At 40.5% G+C, this 19,918-nt stretch overlaps 1 protein-coding gene and 1 pseudogene across 3 annotated transcripts; one reads left to right on the forward strand and one right to left on the reverse strand.

Annotated features, from left to right (window-relative positions):
- Nucleotides 1–2,768: 2,768 nt before the first annotated feature.
- LOC129730468 (proteasome activator complex subunit 4A-like) lies at nt 2,769–9,962 on the forward strand. 3 transcript variants are annotated; one of them, XM_055689812.1, is made up of 9 exons: nt 2,769–3,427; nt 3,523–3,663; nt 3,743–3,859; nt 3,945–4,082; nt 4,298–4,342; nt 4,411–8,573; nt 8,818–9,349; nt 9,410–9,557; nt 9,617–9,962. In XM_055689812.1, the coding sequence occupies exons 1-9, from the start codon at nt 3,189–3,191 to the stop codon at nt 9,749–9,751; spliced, it is 5,658 nt and encodes a 1,885-aa protein (XP_055545787.1). In that variant the 5' UTR covers nt 2,769–3,188; the 3' UTR covers nt 9,752–9,962. The 3 variants fall into 3 exon arrangements, with proteins under 3 accessions (XP_055545787.1, XP_055545788.1, XP_055545789.1); XM_055689814.1 differs by having other exon boundaries at nt 3,302–3,438; XM_055689813.1 differs by lacking the exon at nt 3,945–4,082 and having other exon boundaries at nt 2,770–3,427.
- A 2,711-nt stretch (nt 9,963–12,673) lies between these two features.
- LOC129729019 (vitellogenin-1-like) lies at nt 12,674–13,881 on the reverse strand (annotated as a pseudogene).
- Between the last annotated feature and the right edge of the window lie 6,037 nt (nt 13,882–19,918).

The raw sequence follows: 19,918 nt of genomic DNA on the forward strand, positions 1-19,918 counted from the left end.
AGCTGTACTGATGATTATATTTTACTAGCTTAATGAATTTAGTCCAATATGACAATACTAGTTGCATCCCGCGGTGGCGGTATAGAAGAAAACCAAATTCATTTCATATTGATATTAGAGTTCCGACATTAGTATTTATATTTTTCAATTGAAAATTTTTTTGAATTAGTATTTGCAAGAAAATATTACTTTCCATAACCTTACTTGTAATTGAACAACGCTATGCAAACATTAATTGCTGAGGCTAATGTTGTGCATCACTCTAGCCCAGTTTATTTTCGAAAATAACAGACATATAACTTTCAAATATGGTATCTTCGTTGTTCTTTGGTATCTTGAAACTGATCAAATTTTTTCTGATTGATTCTGTGTACTGATAAAATGTTTAAATTGACCTGAATTGAATGTTAACATGTTCATAAAATTCTATGTCATATCAAATTTTCTGTGAATATACATTTTCTACTAAAACTGTAATTCGTTATTGATATTTTTTCCACGAGCTTGTAACTGCAGGAAAAAAAATTATGTGACATCTTTGCCGCTTTGTGATCGGTGAGTGGGCCAACTTCAACAAGACAAATAGATATAGAAGGAAGTTTAATTTCTACTAAATCGTACTCAATTAAATATTTTATACATAGAAGGTTGGTATTCATCAATGTTCCAGAAACCAAATTTAGGGGGAAATCAAGTATCTAACTTTTTTATTTTTGTAGATAGTAAATCTTGTTCTACAATTTTATAGCTCCAATAATTTGAAGCAACTTTGTAAAAAAAAGTTTTCCTCTAAAACACTGCTATAGAGCTCTAGACCCAAATTTCTTCCTAAATTTGGTTTCTGGACCATTGTGAATGTTAAAGAGAATATTTTTTCTTCTAAGATAGAGTGCTTCAAAGAAATAATCAAAATACAGACCCTGCTCGATTTTGGCAACACGCCAGAATTTTTTATGTTGCCAAAATCGAACCATGCCAATAATGAACGGTTCTTTTTTCATGATTTTTTTCTAATTTTCAAATGGTCAAAGACGACCTTAACAGTAGAAATGGCTACCAATGAAGTAGGTTTAATTCCAAGTCTTCTGAGGTGTCGCTTGATGAATTTGGGCTGACGAACTAGATACTTGATATTACCACCCGAACCAAAATACCTTCCTTTTGGAAGATGTTGAGCTTTAATTATTTAAAATAAATCAAGCAAACTACAAAAGTAAAACGAGCTCAAATCAAACATAGCTTCAAAATAAAATTATAAAATTATTGTAGTCCTACGTCAACTATGCGGTCGTGTCTTGGATACCACCCTCCTACTATTTACTATACTGTTCGGCAATTTTCCTGCATCTGTCAAAACGAAACATCAAATGTCCGCCATTTTCAAATATTCAAGGAGTTTCGAAGCTGAGTTTTAAAAGCGTTTCGCGTATGATTTTCAGAAAAAAAAACCCAAATGGATATCTGACTTTCAAATCTACAAGAAAACGACTTGGAGGTACACGATCTATTCAATCAGCATATAGAAATTTTTCCACCACAAGATAGCAGTTTACTAGAAGCCTGCAATAACAAGCCTGTATCCATCATAACATTAAACGTATCAAATTTTTACTCGAATGTGCTGGGAACACCAGTATAATCGATCTAAACAATCCGAAATACCTTAATAAAATTATTCAATAGTTGCAATAGCAACTTTCACAATGGTTCATATTTCTCTCGTAACCATGAAAAAACTTTACGTTTACAGAACGCTCGGTAATTTGTGATGAATCGTCAGCACATCCATGTCACGAACGTCATACACATACATTTCGCTTGAAGCCGTTTTTCTCTGGCTCTCTGGCTCGATTATACGTCAAAAGGCTGTCAGTGCTTGCGAAACAGCCAATTAAGCACCGTCCGTGCGAGATCAACTGTTGCTGCAAGTTGTGTGTAAAAATGCAAAAAGCGAAAAACGAAAACAATCGTTTTGAACGTTTTATGGATTTTGTGCAGGACATAAATGGTCAAGTTCAAACATGTTTCAACACGTTCCGGATAGCCTTACATCCAATATAGTTAGAAGCACGCAGAAAATCCGTACAGCAACACATGCGGCACAATGAACGGAGCTTATGACTATATTTCCAACAGTAGCGCCATCATCATCGGCGGCGGCTTCAGGAAACTGTTGTCATGAAATCGGTCTGATCGTCAGCCTTGTAAATTAACAGAACGCTCGGTAATTCGTGACGAATAGTCAGCTTTGTAAATACCGACTCATGCAGCAATTTTTGATGAACGCTTCGTAAATTTTTACTGAGCTATCTCCTATGTTTGACGTTTCAGCGAGAATGAGAAATTACCGAGCACTCGTCAAGCAAATAAATTGCTGATCAGATTGCTGATGGCTCCCCACATAATCAAAAACCATAAAACGTGCCTAATAACTAGTTCGGGATATAGTCCCGACTGTATGGGGTATCGTTAAACAATATGGATTATCATACGTTTATGGTTATTGATTATGCGGGTCAGCTGTTGAGCACTCGTTAAAAAGATTGCTGAGTTCGGTAAAAGAAACTACCCGACCAAGTTTTTTCATGAAACGAGAACGATCGCTATTGATTAGTTTTGAACCTATATCGATTGATTTCAGTTGTTGTCGTTTCATAAAGGTGCATAAAGAGTGGTTGATCGGGTAAGTGTGTACGGAGGTCCCGCTTGAGTGAATACTACTTGTTTATAGTTATATTTATCCAGCAGTGTAACATACGAAACACTGTCATTCAAAACGAAAATGTCGAACGTAATGACTTTTCATTATGAATTGTGATTGTGAACAACGGCAGAGTTCAGTGAGTTAGGATTTAAGCACTTTTTAAGCTAAAATAAAGAAGTAAGTTTTAAACTTGCCTCATTCGACGAGTGACTTAAACAAGTTTATATTGAATGCTTTGGAATTAACGTTAATGCAAGTGTTTCTGAGATATAAAAACCCAACTGTAGCAGTGACTAGAGGAAAATTGCACTCCATTTTCCATTGTGCTGAGCTGATGAACTTCCTAGGGTTACGTGAGTATTAGTTGAGGTTGGACACGTAGTGTTGGCCTAGAGGAATTTTTTTCGCAATTGGTCGTGCTAGATATAGTTTGGTTTAAGTCCGGGCTCAGGTGCTAAAGTAATTCGATTGAAAAGCGGAAAAAATGGATGACGAAAGCAGCGACAGTTTGGATTCCAGCAGAATAAAACGGAATGAGAGAATCGAAAAGTTGGGATTCCGCCCGCAGAAAGAATTGTTCTGCAACAAATTTCTCCCGTATGCAGATCGATTGGACGATGAATCGCAGGCTATGTTGGAAAACATAAAAAATAATTTGGGAAAAGCTGCAGCCATGAGAGAAATAACTCCGGGAGTAGCGATTTATGTATCTAGGCTAACTAAGTAAGTAACAGGTACCTTCCATTCCAAACTAAAGTTTGGCAGCTATTTGGAAAATGGCCAATTTGATGATTCAAAATTGTTTTTTTTTGTTAAAGGTACATCAAACTGTATGGCATGAAGTTTTCTAAGGAAGACCATATCAAATTTGTGAAATTGTTATTGGAACTTATCAGCATTCCAAACCTAGAACCAGATAAAGTTAACAAATTTTGCTATGCTCTAACTGTTTTGTTAAGGTAAGCGATGTGATAGCCACAGATAACATTAAAAAGCTTTAGAAGTAGGTTTGTTTAAATGTTGACCTCTCTTCTACAGAAAACCAGAATGGCTCAGTCCAGATGACATACAGATCGATTGGCGTCCGCTGTACAAATTGAGTAATCTAATTCTCAACAAAAATTGCAACAAAGGAGATCTTTATCGTTGTTTTGCGTAAGTGATTTTACTTAAAAATCTCCTACTTTCGGGATTGATCGATTTTTAGTCATTCCGTACTAATAATCCTAACTCGAAACAGGAAGAACAGAAACACCACCAACACTGACACGCAACAGTCTCCTCTGGCTCAACTGCTAGCATTGGCGAAGGACATGGGGTACGATGTGCCTTCGATGCTGACCGAACGTGGGCAAATTCTTGGAGATGCACAGATTCCGTAACGTTCTCATTAGTTTTAACCTGGTGCTTTTTCTCTAAACTGTGGTTCATTAGAAAATTGGTTCATACTCGTTATTCCACTCATTTGCTGCTAATGTCCTTGGCGCGGGGTGGGTTTCGTTCTTCAGGTTTGTGGTTCATGGCGTTAGTTTTAATATTTTGTCGAATATACTTTCTAGGATCATTTTCTGAAAGCATATTTTCTTTTTCCAGTTCCCTCGAAACCAATCTTCAATTTGCTATTCAATATTGTGCACCGTAAGTTGTTTTACGATCAAGCCAATTGAATATTTTTTTATATTAATGTTGTTTCCACTTTATTGCAGCTACTTTCCACGCTCGACAACACAGGACATTCTTGATGAGCTTCTGCCCAAGCTGCAACCGTTGGACACAGGAAGAGCTATCGATACGTTTGGCATGCTGCATATTTTCCTCAGCTGTGAGCACGATTACGACTTGTGGTTCGATAAATTTATAACCATCTGGGATGCATATCACAATCCACCGTGGAGCATTGACATGATGACTATTTTTGCAACGGTTGGCTTCAAGAATATTGGATACATCGACTGGGAACCGTACATCCCGACTATGTTTGCTCGAATACTGCGTTCCATCGATTTTCCTGTTAGTTACAAAAGTACAAAAAGCTCAAAACTTCAAAGTTTGGCACCACAATCTATTGCCATTTGGATTGTGTCAGTTCTGGGACCGCGCAGCTCGGCGCAGCAATATTTGGGAAAATTTATGGCTACAATCGAGTCTTATCTGCATCCGGCAAACATGGGTAAATGGGTATCAATGCTAGGAGAGATTCTAGTGCAGCTGCCTAAATATTTCTTCGATCGGTTAATTTTGGAGCGATATCGAAAGCATCCTTATCGGCGACCTATTCCTGAAAGCCATAAATTGACTGAGGATTGTATCACCGCGTTTGTAGAGTGTCTCAAGCCGGTCGCGTTTCAGGCCATGTATTCTAGAATGAATCCACAAGATGTCGGCAAAATTTTCCAGCACTTGGCAGATTTGAGACCGGAACTGATCATTCCCACTATTATTGACCGAGTGTATGCAAGTTTGGATTCATTAACAGAACCGCACAAAATGACTGCCGCTCTACAAAGTCTAATAGGCGTTTCGAGAGCGCTGGTTTCCGGCCACAAAGGGTATACGGAAGGTCGTAATCACGTTATCCCTATCTTCTTTGCTACGCTCCCTGGTATTGACCCCAACGATTTTAGGAAGACATCAATTACATTCCATTTTCTAACATCGATATCTTTCCTCATTCCGATCGTAGACTGTTCAAAAGCCGGACAGCACTACGAGCTGACGGAAGATGAACGGCTGCTTTGTGAGCAAACAGCGGATTTCGAAAGCTTTGTGTTGCAGTATATGGATAGGATATTCATGCTGATTGAAAGTAGTTCGGTTGACAATGTACGGATGGAACAATCGGACTCAGACTCGATGCGATCAAAGATGGAATCGATATCCGAAGCATTGGTTCAGGCGTGTACACATGGGATTTTAGGTCAATGCTCACAGGATATACTTGATGCTTCCTCGAAAAAATTGATTGATTATATCAAAACGCGTCTTTTGGAACCGAAAGTTGCGGGGCAATTAGTGGGATGTTTGGTTCGTGTCTTCGCTCGAATTCATGGAAAGGAAGTGCTGCGGTCGCTGATGCCTTATGTTATACAAACGATCGACAGATATATGGAAGATCATGAAGATATTGCCGAGGTGGAAAAGCAAAGCGACGAAATGCTTTACTACATGCTACTTTTGACTAATATGATGCGCGGAGATCCAAAAGAGGTAGTAAAGTACGTGGATAACGTTCTACCTATTCTGGATAAGCTGCTGAAGTTTAAGTGCAAGCAAGCCAACAAGTACGGGTCAACTTTGCTAGCTAACTTGATGAGCAATCTGTCCACGATGCAAACTCTCGATGTTAAAAATAGTCCAGATAGTTTCGAAAAGCCGTTGTCTCAATTTTTACCGATTCGAAGCTGGGGTGAGAAAATGCCACCGGATGGTAAAATCAATTGGTGTTTTCCGGATCAGACATCGTTGAAAGTGTGTGAAAAATTGATGCACCGTTACTTGATTCCAATTTTGGATAATTTCCGGAAATATTGCGCTGATGAACTGGAGATTTCCCGTGACGATATAAATCGCGATGTTACGATAATCCAGTCATTGATACGGTGTTCCAATTTTCTACCCAATTGGGATGATGAGGAACCGCTGAAGCTGTTTGATTCATGTTTGGATCGGAAGGAGATGAAATGGGTAGTTTCGAGAGGATTTGATGATTTGATAATTAACATGCCGGACGGCTCGAACGTTCGAAAGGCGGTGATACGGTCGATAAGTGCGTTGCAGCGGAAAATCTTAGAAAAATCGGAGGACGATATAAAATCACTTAAGTCGATTTTGATGTTATACGAAAGAATTTTCATCCGGAAACACTCGAACAGCTCTTTTGATAACCAGGTGAAGAATTTTAATAACACCAAAAAATTCCAAACCTATCGTCTTACGCGATTTAAGCGAGATGTTCGCGCGGTTGTCGCAACTAGAGTTATAATGCAACAGGATTGTCGGGATGAAATGGACCAACCGCTGTTTTCAGCAACTCATCTGGAAGTGATGTTAAACCTTTTAGAATTGTCTACTTCTCATTACAGTAGTGTTCGTGCAACAGCTCAGAGTAAACTGTTTAGTATGCTTTCCACTTTTTCATTTAGCTACAAATTTCTGTCAGATAAAATAGTAGAGCATTTGCAGATGGACTCTAATGAACATCACGAACGATTCAAAGGAATGTTGTTCATTTTGGTATCCAATCGTAGATCGCGAATAGTTATCAAACATGACTGGGAATTTCTCAGCAAAGTTTGGACTAGTTTGTTACAATCTAAACTTTCAGAGAAGCCATCAGTAGTAAAATTGTTGGATGCCATAACGGATGTGATCAATAATGAATTTCCCACGACGACTACAGAGCTGGATGTTCCAGACGGCTGTGTTCAGTGTGGATTAGCACTTAGGACTCGCGAGGAACCGTTAGATTTGGAAGCAGGGAGACAAGCACGAATAGCGAAAAATAAAAAAAATATACAAATGTATTATGACCTCGTAGCGCGAATCCTCACTATTGTGGAGAACGATAAACTTCACTGGCGATACCATTATATGGCGTCCTCGATGTTATACAATTTGGTACATCCCCTGACGAACTATCCTGCGTCGGTAGCACGATTTGCTGTTAACAATTTGATCCACGATTCGTTGGATGAACGGAAAATGGCAATTTGTTTGCTCAATCACGTATTGCGTCAACAGAAACGTGAACATGGAAAAATTGCTATCAGTCCGTACACTATAGCGGGTCTTGCGGCGGAGAAGGTCCCTGCAAATGGTTCCAATGTAACTCCAGGATACCGGGAAGATAATCAATGGCTTCAGTATGATTTGATGAAGGTGCCAAAAGATCAGAAAGAGTGGGATCAGCCGCGTTATTTATATAAAACGGATGGGTTCTTTGGCTGGAGTAGCAACTTTACTGTTTATGCCCCAAGTCATGACCAACCGAAATTGGACAGAACACCTGAAGAAATGAACGAAAGCGAGTGCATTGTTTTTCGGTTTTTCGAACAGCAGGAAAACGTAGATAAGTTTATAAAATTTTGGTCGCTGGAAGAAAAGAAAGGTCGCGACAAATTTAACAGAAATCGTTTCTGTCTTATAAAGGGACTGATGAACGCCTTTGGGGATTTATTCCTGGACCGATTCCTGGTACATTTGCGACCACTTATTGATGATAAAGCATCGGAAAGTAGTCATAGGTGTGCCGCTGAGGTGATGGCTGGAATAATGCGAGGGGCTAAACATTGGCCCTACGATAAAACAGCTAAAATGTACGAGCAGCTAGTGCCACTAATAAGACTTGCATTAAACAACGTAACAGTAGATACTGATGTGTACTGGGGAACTTGTTTCGCTACAGCAGCAGAAAACATGGATCCCTCCAAGCAGCACTGGTTGCACGAGGTTCTGCTGGAAGATCCATTACAGGAAACCACAAGTTTCATTGATTGCAATCGGTTATATTGCCTGCAAGGAGCTTTTAATCAACATGTTTGGAGAATGACCAGTGTCGCTAAGCGGCTGCTAGAATATCTTAGGCCGTATCTTAACCATTCTTTCCAAAACGTACGTGAACGGCTAGGTAGTACTCTTATTAACATCTTCGAGGCCGATTTGCGCTTCAACGGCCAGCGGGGATTAGAACTGTCGCCGAAGACGACCGATATGATAGACTATGTAATGCCAAAGCTTAGGGTCCTGCTAAGCGAAGATCACCCGGTGATTGTGTCCGAAAAAATAGACGCGGGTGTTGAAGTTGTCACTGGAGATACAACGAACAAGGAAGGCAGCGAATACGAAGTAGCTGTGAGGCTGTTCAAAACAGGTAAACAGTTTTATGCATGTTTATTTCTCAAACATTGCATCACTTGGATTGTATTTTATTTGGTTCCTAGCGTTAAGACTTCTGTCTCGCCATTTACTGGTGTGAAGTTATTTGTTCATACAAGACATCCAGAACGCATTTGCAGTTATCTAGATCTTATGTTACAAGTTTATTTGGATAGTAACTTCGATAACTGAGTTCGTAATAAGTGAAAATTTACAAAAATACATTTGTATCTTTACAGTTGGTCAATGGCTCACCTGTGCGATTAACCGTTGTTCCAATGGGAACGAAATCGAGTACTTTGAGTTGTTACCGATTGCTTGCCGACTGGAGCGCTGTGAACAGGATCAGGAGCTCGCAGAAATCTGCACCACCCTACTGGCGATGATTTCCCAAGCACTTACATTGGCGCCATGCATGGATGCTGCTCTGAACAAGATATCCGACATTTCGAAAATGGCATCGTGGTCGGCACGGCGAGCAGTGATCGACGTGCTTCAGGTGTTGGTATTTTACAATATGACAATAATTCTAAGCAATGACCAGTGGAAAGCGAAAATACAAGAAATCGTTCTGCGTTTGTTGGAAGACAATGTTGTGGAGGTGAGGGAGAAAGCAGCTGAGGTTCTTTGCGGCTTACTGCACTGTTGCTTCCTAACGGCTACCGAGGAACTCTTGGAACTGTTTAAGGAAAAATGCCGTACAAAAATGATTAAAGCTAAAAGGTTGAGGGTAGCCCCAAGTTGTTCTAATGATGCAAACAAAAATGACGGGTATAAGATTTAGAATCATTATGTTGTGACTGTGTTTACATATTTTTTTCTTTTTTCTAGATTGGAAGCAAACGCCGTTCGTGCGCGCCATTCCGGTGTTCTCGGACTTTGTGCCTTTATCTCTGCGTATCCGTACGAAGTGCCCGAATTTGTCCCGATCGTATTTGAGCATTTGGGAGCTCATCTAAATGATCCACAGCCGATTCCAGTAAAATATAAAACTCCTGTTTGTATAGTGCGTCTTTTAAAAAATTTATCGTTTTTTAGGCGACGATACGTAAAACGATGGGTGATTTCAAACGAACACACCATGATAACTGGGAGCTACATCAGCTTAAATTTACTGAAGATCAGCTTGCTGTACTGAGTGATTTGACGATTCCACCATCATATTATGCGTAAAAAGCCAGTTCTGCTTATGTATAGAGTAAACCAGTTGAGTTTAATAATTTACAGATGAAGTTTTTTTAATGATTTAATTGTTCAAAGTATTTGATAAAAACAACATTTTATTGGTTTGCACACCACACGATGCCAAATGTGATGTGATTTTTACTGTGTAGTATTTTTTTTCTTTAGGTGGAGAATAAAGTTTTTTTTCGCGGTTGAGTAACTGTTTGGCTTTATGAGTAAATCTGGTAATGATATGAGGAATTTGGAATTGCATCATACAATGTTGCACAAAGAACTATCCTAAAATATACTGCCCATAGTCGTATACAAGCCGCATGCTGATTGTTTTATTCTAACAAATACATATACGGTAATTCTTGTAGCTCTAATGGTACTTTCAGAAAAATATTGGATTTTTATACGCTTGAGTCGGTTTGTAATGTTTTGCAAGGAATTGTACAACTATTCCATCAAGAAAAAAAGTGGAAGAGGTTGTTTATAAAAAACAACCGCAAGGATAACGTAGAATTACGACAGCCTGTCTTATGTCAATAATTTTTTGCAATAGCTTTGGAAATACACTCAATTAGGGTTAATCATTTTAATGTTGTGAAGCGATATATTTTTCTGTACATGTTTCGTATATTATTTTTGCTTTAATGGAATGGGATGGGACAACTGGAAAAATAGGTGTGACTCTCCAAGCTGGTCTCGAGGTACGATGCTGGCCTAACAAGCCAGTCGTCGTAGCTCGAGTCTCGGCTCGGGAGAGACTGTTAGTGTCAGCAGGATCGTAGCGCTAGCCCCGCAATTGTCCTGTACACTCAACAGTTGGCTGCGAAGTCTGTGTATAATAAACAGAAGGTCGAGTTCCGATACGGAATGTAGTACCAAGGCTTTGCTTTTAGGCTCTTATATAGGGATGAAAATAGGAATGAATTGTTTTTCGTACGTGGTGGAATGATATAACTTGAAAAATATGTGTGACTTCATTCTGGCTCAGAGCTATCATTTGATAAGCTCCACCTCTTTTTTCAGTTTCTAAAGTTTTTCCTCAGATTCGTAGCACGGATGTACAAAAATGATTTCTTGTGGACATTCTGTCGAGCCGGACCAATAGCACTCTCATTGAAGCAACAAAATAACATGTTTTGTCTCGTGTTGCGCAGCTTGGTTGAAGAAAATGTTCCCGTTCCTGTGTCGCATGGAAGCAGATTATTGCGTGTTTGATATTGCCGATGGTAGACATGAGCTGCTGTGATGTTAAACTTTAACCGTCTTCTACAAGACGTTACACCCTTGTTAATGAAGAGTTGTGAATTTTCTAAAATAGACTCAGCATCGTGAGCAGAACGTGCTGACTGCTGTACATTTGCAGCAGCATTAAACCTCAGTTGCAGTTTATTGATAACCATCCAATATGCTCTTCGAAATACATTTAGTAGCTTTGAAAAAGGCCGATTGCTGCAATTGCAATTTTCATTCTATTATTGCATAAATGCTTCATAGTCAGATAGCGTGCAATATCCGCTCTGACATAATAATTGTTTCGAATGTTGTGGAATGAAATAACTTGAAAAATATGTGTGACTTGATCATTTCCAGTTATACCATACTAAAACGTTCGAAAAAAATACATCTCTTCATTCTGGTTCAGAGCGATCATTTGATAAGCTCCACCTCTTTTTTCAGTTTCTAAAGTTTTTCCTCAGTTTCGTAGCACGTTTGTACAAAAATGATTTTTTGTGGACATTCTGTCGAGCCGGACTGATAGCACTCTCATTGAAGCAACAAAATAACATGTTTTGTGTCGTGTTGCGCAGCTTGGTTGAAGAAAATGTTCGCGTCCCCGTGTCGTATGAAAGCAGATTATTGCGTGTTTGACATTGCCGATGGTAGACATGAGTATGGAGGTCAAAATTCTGATAGGTATAAAAAAATAACCGTTTTAATTTAAGACGTAAGAGCGTAAGTGCTGCATTTCTGTTATCTGCTGCCATCCAGCACGAGAACAAGTATAAATTATAACCGGTCCTTCTCAGGGCCACCAACACGTTCTTGAGGCAATGTTGAATTTTTCCTCGCTTGCAAATGCTGAAATTCGCGGTTTTCCGTCTGTTACACACGATGAAAAATTTTAACTACTTCAATCACATAGTTGAAGAGCACCAAAAGGTGCTATTATATTTCACAACAGTAACAACACTGGCAAGTTTGTTCAATTATCATCATTCCGGATAACCATTCGCCGATGATTCTAGATCTCCCGTTTTCTCTAGTAGAATTGCCTGCCATTTCCAAAAATTCTGCAGCTACCGAAAACTCCATAACAGCCGCCAGATAGACAGGTGCTTAAGTATCAACGCGCCCAGAACGATCAGCCAGAAATTGAAACCCGGCTTTTCTTTCTTCTTCACGATCAGCAACCAACGTCCGTGTGGTATCGGCACAATCATGGAATGAATTATACATAAAACACAAAGCGCGCATTCTTAGTCAACTAGGTATATTCTGTCGACCTTGTTAGGGAAAGAAGCATTGTGCGACCAATCAGAGGTCGATATTTGCGTTTCGACAAGGCTTGACAATTTTCAATAGTACAATCGTTCGAACAATCAGATTACAACTTTCTGCATTTGGACGGGTGCTTGGTTGATTTTCCAATCGATTACTGCAAAAATAACGAAAATCGGTTGAAAACTGACTGAGCTTAAAACGATTGAAAATGGACAATTTTTGTGACGCTCTCGAAGTTTTTGGTTTTTGAAATTGGATCCCTGTAATGAAATTGGTCCCCTGTATATGTTGCCGTAAGACGTAATTCTACGTCAAAAAACACGTTATAGTTTTGAAACATGTCTTCATGCTGACGATACAGTTCATAAAAAGAACGCGGCTTATTTAAAAATCATGCATTGTAAAATTAGATGATTAAACATTATTAGTCTTCCCGTAGGGTGAACCTGAGTTTACGAGCAGAAAAAAGTTTCCTTTAACTTTGTCTCTAACCGCATAACCCATTACAGCCTTCGGCCTTTTGCATAATCTACATATTAGTGCAGACAGTCCATTGCATGTAATGCCAATAAAATTTTGCTCGTTTCCTGGGTATACGCTTTCGATATAATACTCCCATGCTCGACTGTGTGAGCAAGTCACTGTGTAGCATCCAGGCTGAATTGAGTTTAATCTAGGCAAATGAAAAAAAAAAAAAACATTTAAAAAACTATTTTAAAACAATTCTGTCTCATAGCCATTGGGATAAAAATCAATATCTCCGATTGGTTCGCGCTTTCCCAGTACCCTTACATTGCTGTGAATGACGTCCACGAGATCAGCGTCACCACGACCCAGTCCAGATAACGATTCACCTTCGTTGAAACACGGATTGGCCGGATCAAGACCGGTTATTCGGGGCAGGTTGAATCCTGTCAACTCTTGAAATCGACGACCAGCTGCACCACTGATGTGCGCTCCCAAACTGTGTCCAATCAGATGAATTGAATACGGTGCCACGTACTGTACCAAATCTGCAAGACTATCACCGATGGCTACTCCCAGCTTATTGGTGTTAAATGATGACCAGGTGTACAGTGTATTAAGATGCGGAGCCGTATCAATGGATATAAAGTTCACTCCACCTCTAGTTTTATAAGCTTTGACGAAAGCATCTATCGCTTCGTTGCCTTCATTGAAGGTCGTTAACCAGCCGGTCACCAGAATCACCGTTTGATGATTAGGATTGAAATGTGCACTTTTCCAGAGATTTGCGGACTGACTAAGCGGATACGAATAGTTTCCACTGTTAGTAAACAACACGTAATTCATCATGCTTAAATCTGGCTCGTAGAACGGTTCTGTGCCATTAGTTGCAACCGCAGCAGAGCAGAAGATATGTATTCCCATCGATACAGCCTCCAGTGGGTAACCGAGCAACGATTGTTTGCCAAATTCACCAATTTCATCGAAGCTGGGCAAAAGCAGCGTAAAGTTGCTAATCAATCGCGCACCAATACGTGATTTGCTTTTATAATATCTACGGTGGTATCGAGAACGCCGGCTAGAGCTTGAATAGGCCCGAAATCTGCTAACGTTACCATTACGGTAACAATAAACGGAAGGACGCGCAGGAACTGCATCTTGAGTAGTAGATCTTGAAAGCGCGACACGAATGAATATTCTTTATGTGTCGAAGCCGCTCGAAGGTTATCAGCTGTTACCTAAACGGTTTCTGAGAGCACAGTAATAATCATATGCATTATTGTATTTAAAAGCAAAGCCTTGGTGCTACATTCTGATTCGGAACTTGACCTTCTGTTATACACCGACTTCGCAGCCAACTGTTTAATATACAGGGCAAGCGCTAGCGCTACGATCCTTCTGAAACTAACAGTCTCTCCCGAACCGAGACTCGAACCTACGATGACAAGGCTTGTTAGGCCAGACCAAGACTTTTAGCTACAGTAAACCATCAGTCTGTTTCTATCACACACTTTCTTGTGGTGCAGCCTTGGTTCCGGCATTCTCACAACATGTCCCCCTTATTGTACTTTTCTAGTTCTAACGACTTTTTGGATACTGGGCTCTTCACAGATTCGTCATTCATTCTCCGCCTTCATACGCCATCCTTACATACTCCGCCGTGCTAAGCGCACGTCATTCGAATACGGCCAGTGCTCGCAAGTCCTTCTCGAGCATTGCCCATGATTTGGGCCCGTAGAGGACTACCGATCTTATAGGCGTCTTGTACAGGGTGCACTTGGTACGGGGGCGAAGTTCACCAGACTTCAAGGTCTTGTGGAGTCCGTAGTAGGCACGACTTCTATCGTAGTAGGCTTTTTGTGTTATCGCGCTTGGTTTCCTCTGCTAGCAGATACTTGGTCTTCGACGTATTCACCTTCAATTCAACCTTTTCTGCTTCGCGTGTCAATTTCGTGTACCGTACAGCAACCGCCTGGAACGTCCTTCCGACAAGGTCCACGTCGTCAGGAAGCAGATGAACTGGCTGGATTTATTAAAGAATGTGCTCCGCATGTTAAAGGTCGCACGTTTCATAACACCTTCAAGCTTAATTTTGAACATGAGGCAGGAAAGACCGTTGTCTTGTCGAGGCCACTGTACACCATTCATAGTGGCCTTGATCGTTATTTTCGCAGGGAAATCATTTTCGTCCATAATATTCCATAGCTCCCTCATCCACTGTGCTGACGAAGTTGTGCCTCTTGCTGTCTTGGTCCTTTGCCTCTGCGCCATTCAGATGTCCATTGTAGTGCTGTTTCCTCCTGTCGATCACCTTACGTTCATCCGTTAAGATCCCTCCATCCTTATCCCGACACATTTTGGCTCGCGACACAAAACATTTACGTGTTTCCTAAGAACGGTACAGCTGCTCCATTTCCGCACACTGTAACTCTTCCAGGTGGCGCTTTTTGTCCCGGAATAGAAGGCTCTGCAGTCATTTGCTGCAGCATCAATTCCCGCGCTGCATTCTTCTCGTTTAGAATCGTCTGACACTCTTCGTTACGTCGACTTTTCTCGACAAACCCACTTACACATTCCGCTAAGCTGTTAATAACTGCTTTTAAACTAGTCCAGCAGCCTTCTAGAGGGGCTTCGATGAGCTCTACCTCATCCAGCAGCGCTGCTTCAAGGTTTTGCATGTACTCAGTGACGACTTCGGAGAACTTAAGTTGCTCCAAACTACATCGTGGCGGGTGACGGAAGCGGATGTTATTGACAACCGAAAGCCTCTGGCGCATTTAGACCCTCAGGAGATAGTAGTCAGAATCGAAGTTTGCTCCACGATAAGTTCAGACGTCGATAATATCCGAAAAGTGCCTTCCGTCAATCGAAACGTGATCGATTTGCGATTCGGTTTGTTATGGTGATCTCCAGGTGTACCGATATGGCGTATGTTCTTAGAGGCGGTGAAGTCAATGAGTTGGAGGTCGCCTTCGTTAGAGAGTCGGTGTGCTGTAACCGGTCTAAATTCCTCCTCCTGGCTGACCTGAGCGTTAAGATTTTCGATGAGGATTTTGGCATCATGTTTCGCGCAGGTATCGTATGCATGCTCCAGCTGTGGGTAAAAGGCGTCCTTATCGTCATTTCCTAGGTGAAAGCTGTGCTGATGCTAACGTTGAAAAAACGGTCTCTCTCATTCTGTTGTTGATTGGTCAACACTAAGTCCCGCGCTTCTTCATTTTGCCCATTACAATTAAAACTGAGCCCAACTCGTGTGTGTTGCCGCAGCTCTGGTTGATGATGTAACCATTTTCCTCAATCGCCGAACCATATGGTTGACACGTCCATGATCACGCCACCCCCTCTCACTTAGCTGTTGTCGGATTAACAATATTGCCCACCGTTGAGGCGTGAGATAGGAACTTATAGGGGCTGGAAAGTAGCTGAATCTCGTGAAGAAATTTGCAATCTTTTTGCAGACCAGTTCTCTGGCGTATTTAGTGCTGAACTAACCGCTAACGAACAGTCCATCAAACTCAGCTTCGAAACTCTCTGAATATTTGCAAAATGGTGGACTTTTGATGTTTCGTTTTGACAGATGCAGAAAGATTGCCGAACAGTATAGTAACAAACATCAAGAGTTCAGTAAATCAATTGAAGGGTTTTCAGCAACACCTAGGTAGGTGCTAACAGATCGTCAAATATTTACTGAACTTTATGAAAGTGCAGAACATACTTTTGTTTATAGAAAAGGTCAGCAGTGCCTTTTGTATAACGGTAATTCGGTAAAAACTTTAACCGACATCAGTTATTTTTGAGGAAATTACTGTGGTGTAATAATAAGGCCCAGTAAAGGCCGAGTCCGATTGTTATTTATTGTTAAATCATCTGACACATTGGTGGTCTTAATGATAATATATATTACTAACTAAATGCTAATTAATATTTACAAACGATAAGAAACACTTTAAAAACAATTGAAACACGCTTCAAAAACAATTAAACCTGTCGTCTACGAAGAATTTGTTTGAATGTGGTTACTGAGATGTTAAAATCGAATGAATCTGCTACGACGTTGAAGCTAGCTGACATGGAACGAACGGGGTCGTGTTGCCCATATGATGCAGTGCGATGCGGTAGCGATAGAAAGTTTCTCCGCCTTAAAGACCTTTCCGGAGCATACAAATTTAACTGCTGCAGAATTTTCGGGGCGTCGATTTCACCGGTTAAAATTTTGAAGACAAACACAGCCTGTGTATCGAAACGTCTTTGCTGCAGTGTTTCCATGCCCAAAAGCTGGCAGCGATCCGAGTACGCCGGTAGCTGCTGCGGGTCTCGCCACGGAAGAAAACGTAAAGCGTACCGTACAAATTTCCTTTGCACGGATTCAATTCTTGCAATCCAGTTTGCGTTGAATGGACACCACACTACGGAGTTTGTTTCAAGGACAGATCGCACCAGAGAGTAGAATAATGATCGGAGGCACAGTGGATCATGAAAATCCGAGGCTACCTTGAAAATAAAACCGAGTTGTCGGTTCGCCTTTGCTATGATCTCATTATAGTGTGGCCTGAAGGACAGGGCTGAATCCAACGTAACACCCAAATCTCGGACCTGGTTAACCCTTGTCAGAGTTTGACCAAGCATAGTATAGCTGAACATTTCCGGAACATTTTTCCTATGGAACGAAATCACACAGCATTTCAGGATACTAACTGTCAACAGGTTAATGGAGCACCACTTTAAAAAAACGTCGACTAGTCGCTGAAGTTCGAGACAGTCTGAAGTATTTCTTATTGTCTTGAACAACTTTACATCGTCTGCAAAAAACATTCGGCAATTTTCTGGCAACACTAACGATACATCATTTATGTACAAGGCAAAGAGCAGTGGTCCTAAATTACTGCCCTGCGGAACGCCTGATACATTTGAAAAATGAGCAGAATGTTGCGATCCAATCTTCACGTAGAGTGTACGATTTACCAAATAGGACCTCAACCATTGTACCAGAGCGGGGGCCATTCCAAGTTTCTCCATCTTAGCGAGCAGGATACCATGGTCGACGCAGTCAAATGCAGCTTTCAAATCAGTATAAACCGCATCAATTTGGGCTCCTTCGGTCTTATTCTGCAGGCACGTTGCAGTGAATTGAACGAGGTTAGTAGCGGTAGAGCGTTTTGGATAAAAACCATGCTGATCGATCGAGATATAGTGTTTACAACTAGCAAAAAGTGCATCATAAAAAACGATTTCAAATACTTTTGAACAAGCGCAAAGAGAGGTTATGCCTCTGTAATTCTGCACGTTGCGTTTGTCACCTTTTTTGTGCACCGGAAACATGGTCGATATTTTCCAACTGGTTGGAAAAACACATCGTCGAAGCGACAAGTTAAATAGCAAGCATAGTGGGCGTACGAAAAAAGCTTTACATTTTTTCAGGACGCAAGATGGAATGCCATCAGGCCCAGGAGCGAAAGAGGAATTCATTTTGTCGATTGCAGCTTCCACTTGGCGGTCGGTAACCGTGAATGAGCTGAAGTCAATGACGTCTCTGGGGATACCATCTAAAGCTGAATCTATTTCTGTAGTTGTAGCAGTAGAGCAGCGGAAGATCTGCTGAAAATGTTGAGCAAATAAAGCACACTTTTCGAATGTCGTGTTTCCTTGACGATTGTTCAAAAACATGTTCTTCGGTAGACCTTCTTCTTTCCTTTTGCTGTTAACAAACAACCAAAAACGTCGGGGGTTTCGGCTGATACAACTCTGCATCCGAAGAGCATACCGTTTGTACAGGTAGCGATTATAAATCCGATAGGAGTTACTAGCATGATTGAATGTTTGTTTCGTTAACGGGTTACGTGTTCTGCAATATTTGCGTAGCGCCAAAGACTGCTGTCGTTTCAGTTGACGCAAGCGAGTGTTAGACCATGGAGGCTTAGGTGCTGGCCGGCGAACAGGAACACACTGAACAAGTGTAGTCTTGATGGTGTCATTAAAATACCCAATTGCATCATCGAGGGAGGTTCCACTTTCCAAAAATTGCCAGTCGATTTGAGAAATTAAATAGCTCAAATGGTCGAAGTCAGTTCTGCGAAAATCTAAATTTTGTTCGGTTGGACAATTCTCAAATTCAACGGGCACTAATTGCTGGACCGTGATTGCCAGCGCAGGGTGGTTGAAGTCTAGAGGTACTAGCGGCTCATCTGCCTCAGAAAGTGCACACAATGTTTCATTATTAGTCAGGGCCAAATCAAGGAGACGGTCATTACTATTAGTATATATTGATAAATATATATAATCAATATAACTTCTCCTCCGGAGTGGAGAGTTCTATCGAACACCAATACTGTAACACAAATCAGCAGTGGTGGGCACCATTCCGCTAATTCGCTAATTAGCGACGCTAAAATTCAGTTAGCGATTCAGCGATTTCGCTAATTTTTGAGCTGGTTATCAAAACTGTTAGCGTCGCTAAAATTTTGGCCTTCGAAACGCTAGTCGCTAATTCGCTAAATTTCGTAGAGAAGCGACAATAGAAATATTTAGAAAAACTGTGAATTGCTGATGGCGTACGTAAATGGCTTCGAAAGATGAACATACTTTACTGCGAAAATTACTTTTGACAGTTTTTTTACCCTAGAATGGAGTTCCAGCTATCGTACAAGCCACATGAGCATTTTGAAGGACAGGCACAAGGTCTAGATTGAATTTTCGGCACACCAAGAGCTTTGGTAAATTGCAATGTGCTTGAAATTATGACAACTTTGGTTCTACTTTTCCGATTCAGATAATAATTGAATTCTTATGAAAACATTCCTAAGAGTATCTATTTTCAATGCAAGCTAAATAACTTTTGTTATTCTTGTTTTTACAAAATCAAATATGAATACTGTTTCGTAAACTTCTTACTGTAAATAGCTTTAAAAAGTAATTGTTTTCGTTTGTTTAACCAAAACAGATTGAAGTGGTCCAAATCTGACAAAACACGAGCAATAAATATAGCGATATGACTATTTACATATTAAAAAGGGGCTGACTCGGTCAGTTTGGTTTTGGATCAAGTAACAAGTGTTTCATAAGTGGTTATTATCCGAACTCCTACTAAGTGGTACTAAGGTACATAATAATTACAAAATGATCAGTATTTTTTCAAATTTACTGAACATGACCGTAATAAAAATTACTGAACAATTAAAACGAGAATAAGTGTTTAAC

The sequence above is a fragment of the Wyeomyia smithii genome, chromosome 3 (genome assembly GCF_029784165.1).
Source record: "Wyeomyia smithii strain HCP4-BCI-WySm-NY-G18 chromosome 3, ASM2978416v1, whole genome shotgun sequence".
NCBI lineage: Eukaryota > Metazoa > Arthropoda > Insecta > Diptera > Culicidae > Wyeomyia > Wyeomyia smithii.

Excerpts from the sequence above, each read along its gene's own strand:
- LOC129730468 (XM_055689812.1), top strand. The coding sequence starts at position 3,189 with ATGGATGACGAAAGCAGCGACAGTTTGGATTCCAGCAGAATAAAACGG. Across the intron at positions 3,664-3,742 it reads GCTCTAACTGTTTTGTTAAG|AAAACCAGAATGGCTCAGTC; the intron begins GTAAGCGATGTG and ends TCTCTTCTACAG. Across the intron at positions 4,343-4,410 it reads GCTATTCAATATTGTGCACC|CTACTTTCCACGCTCGACAA; the intron begins GTAAGTTGTTTT and ends ACTTTATTGCAG.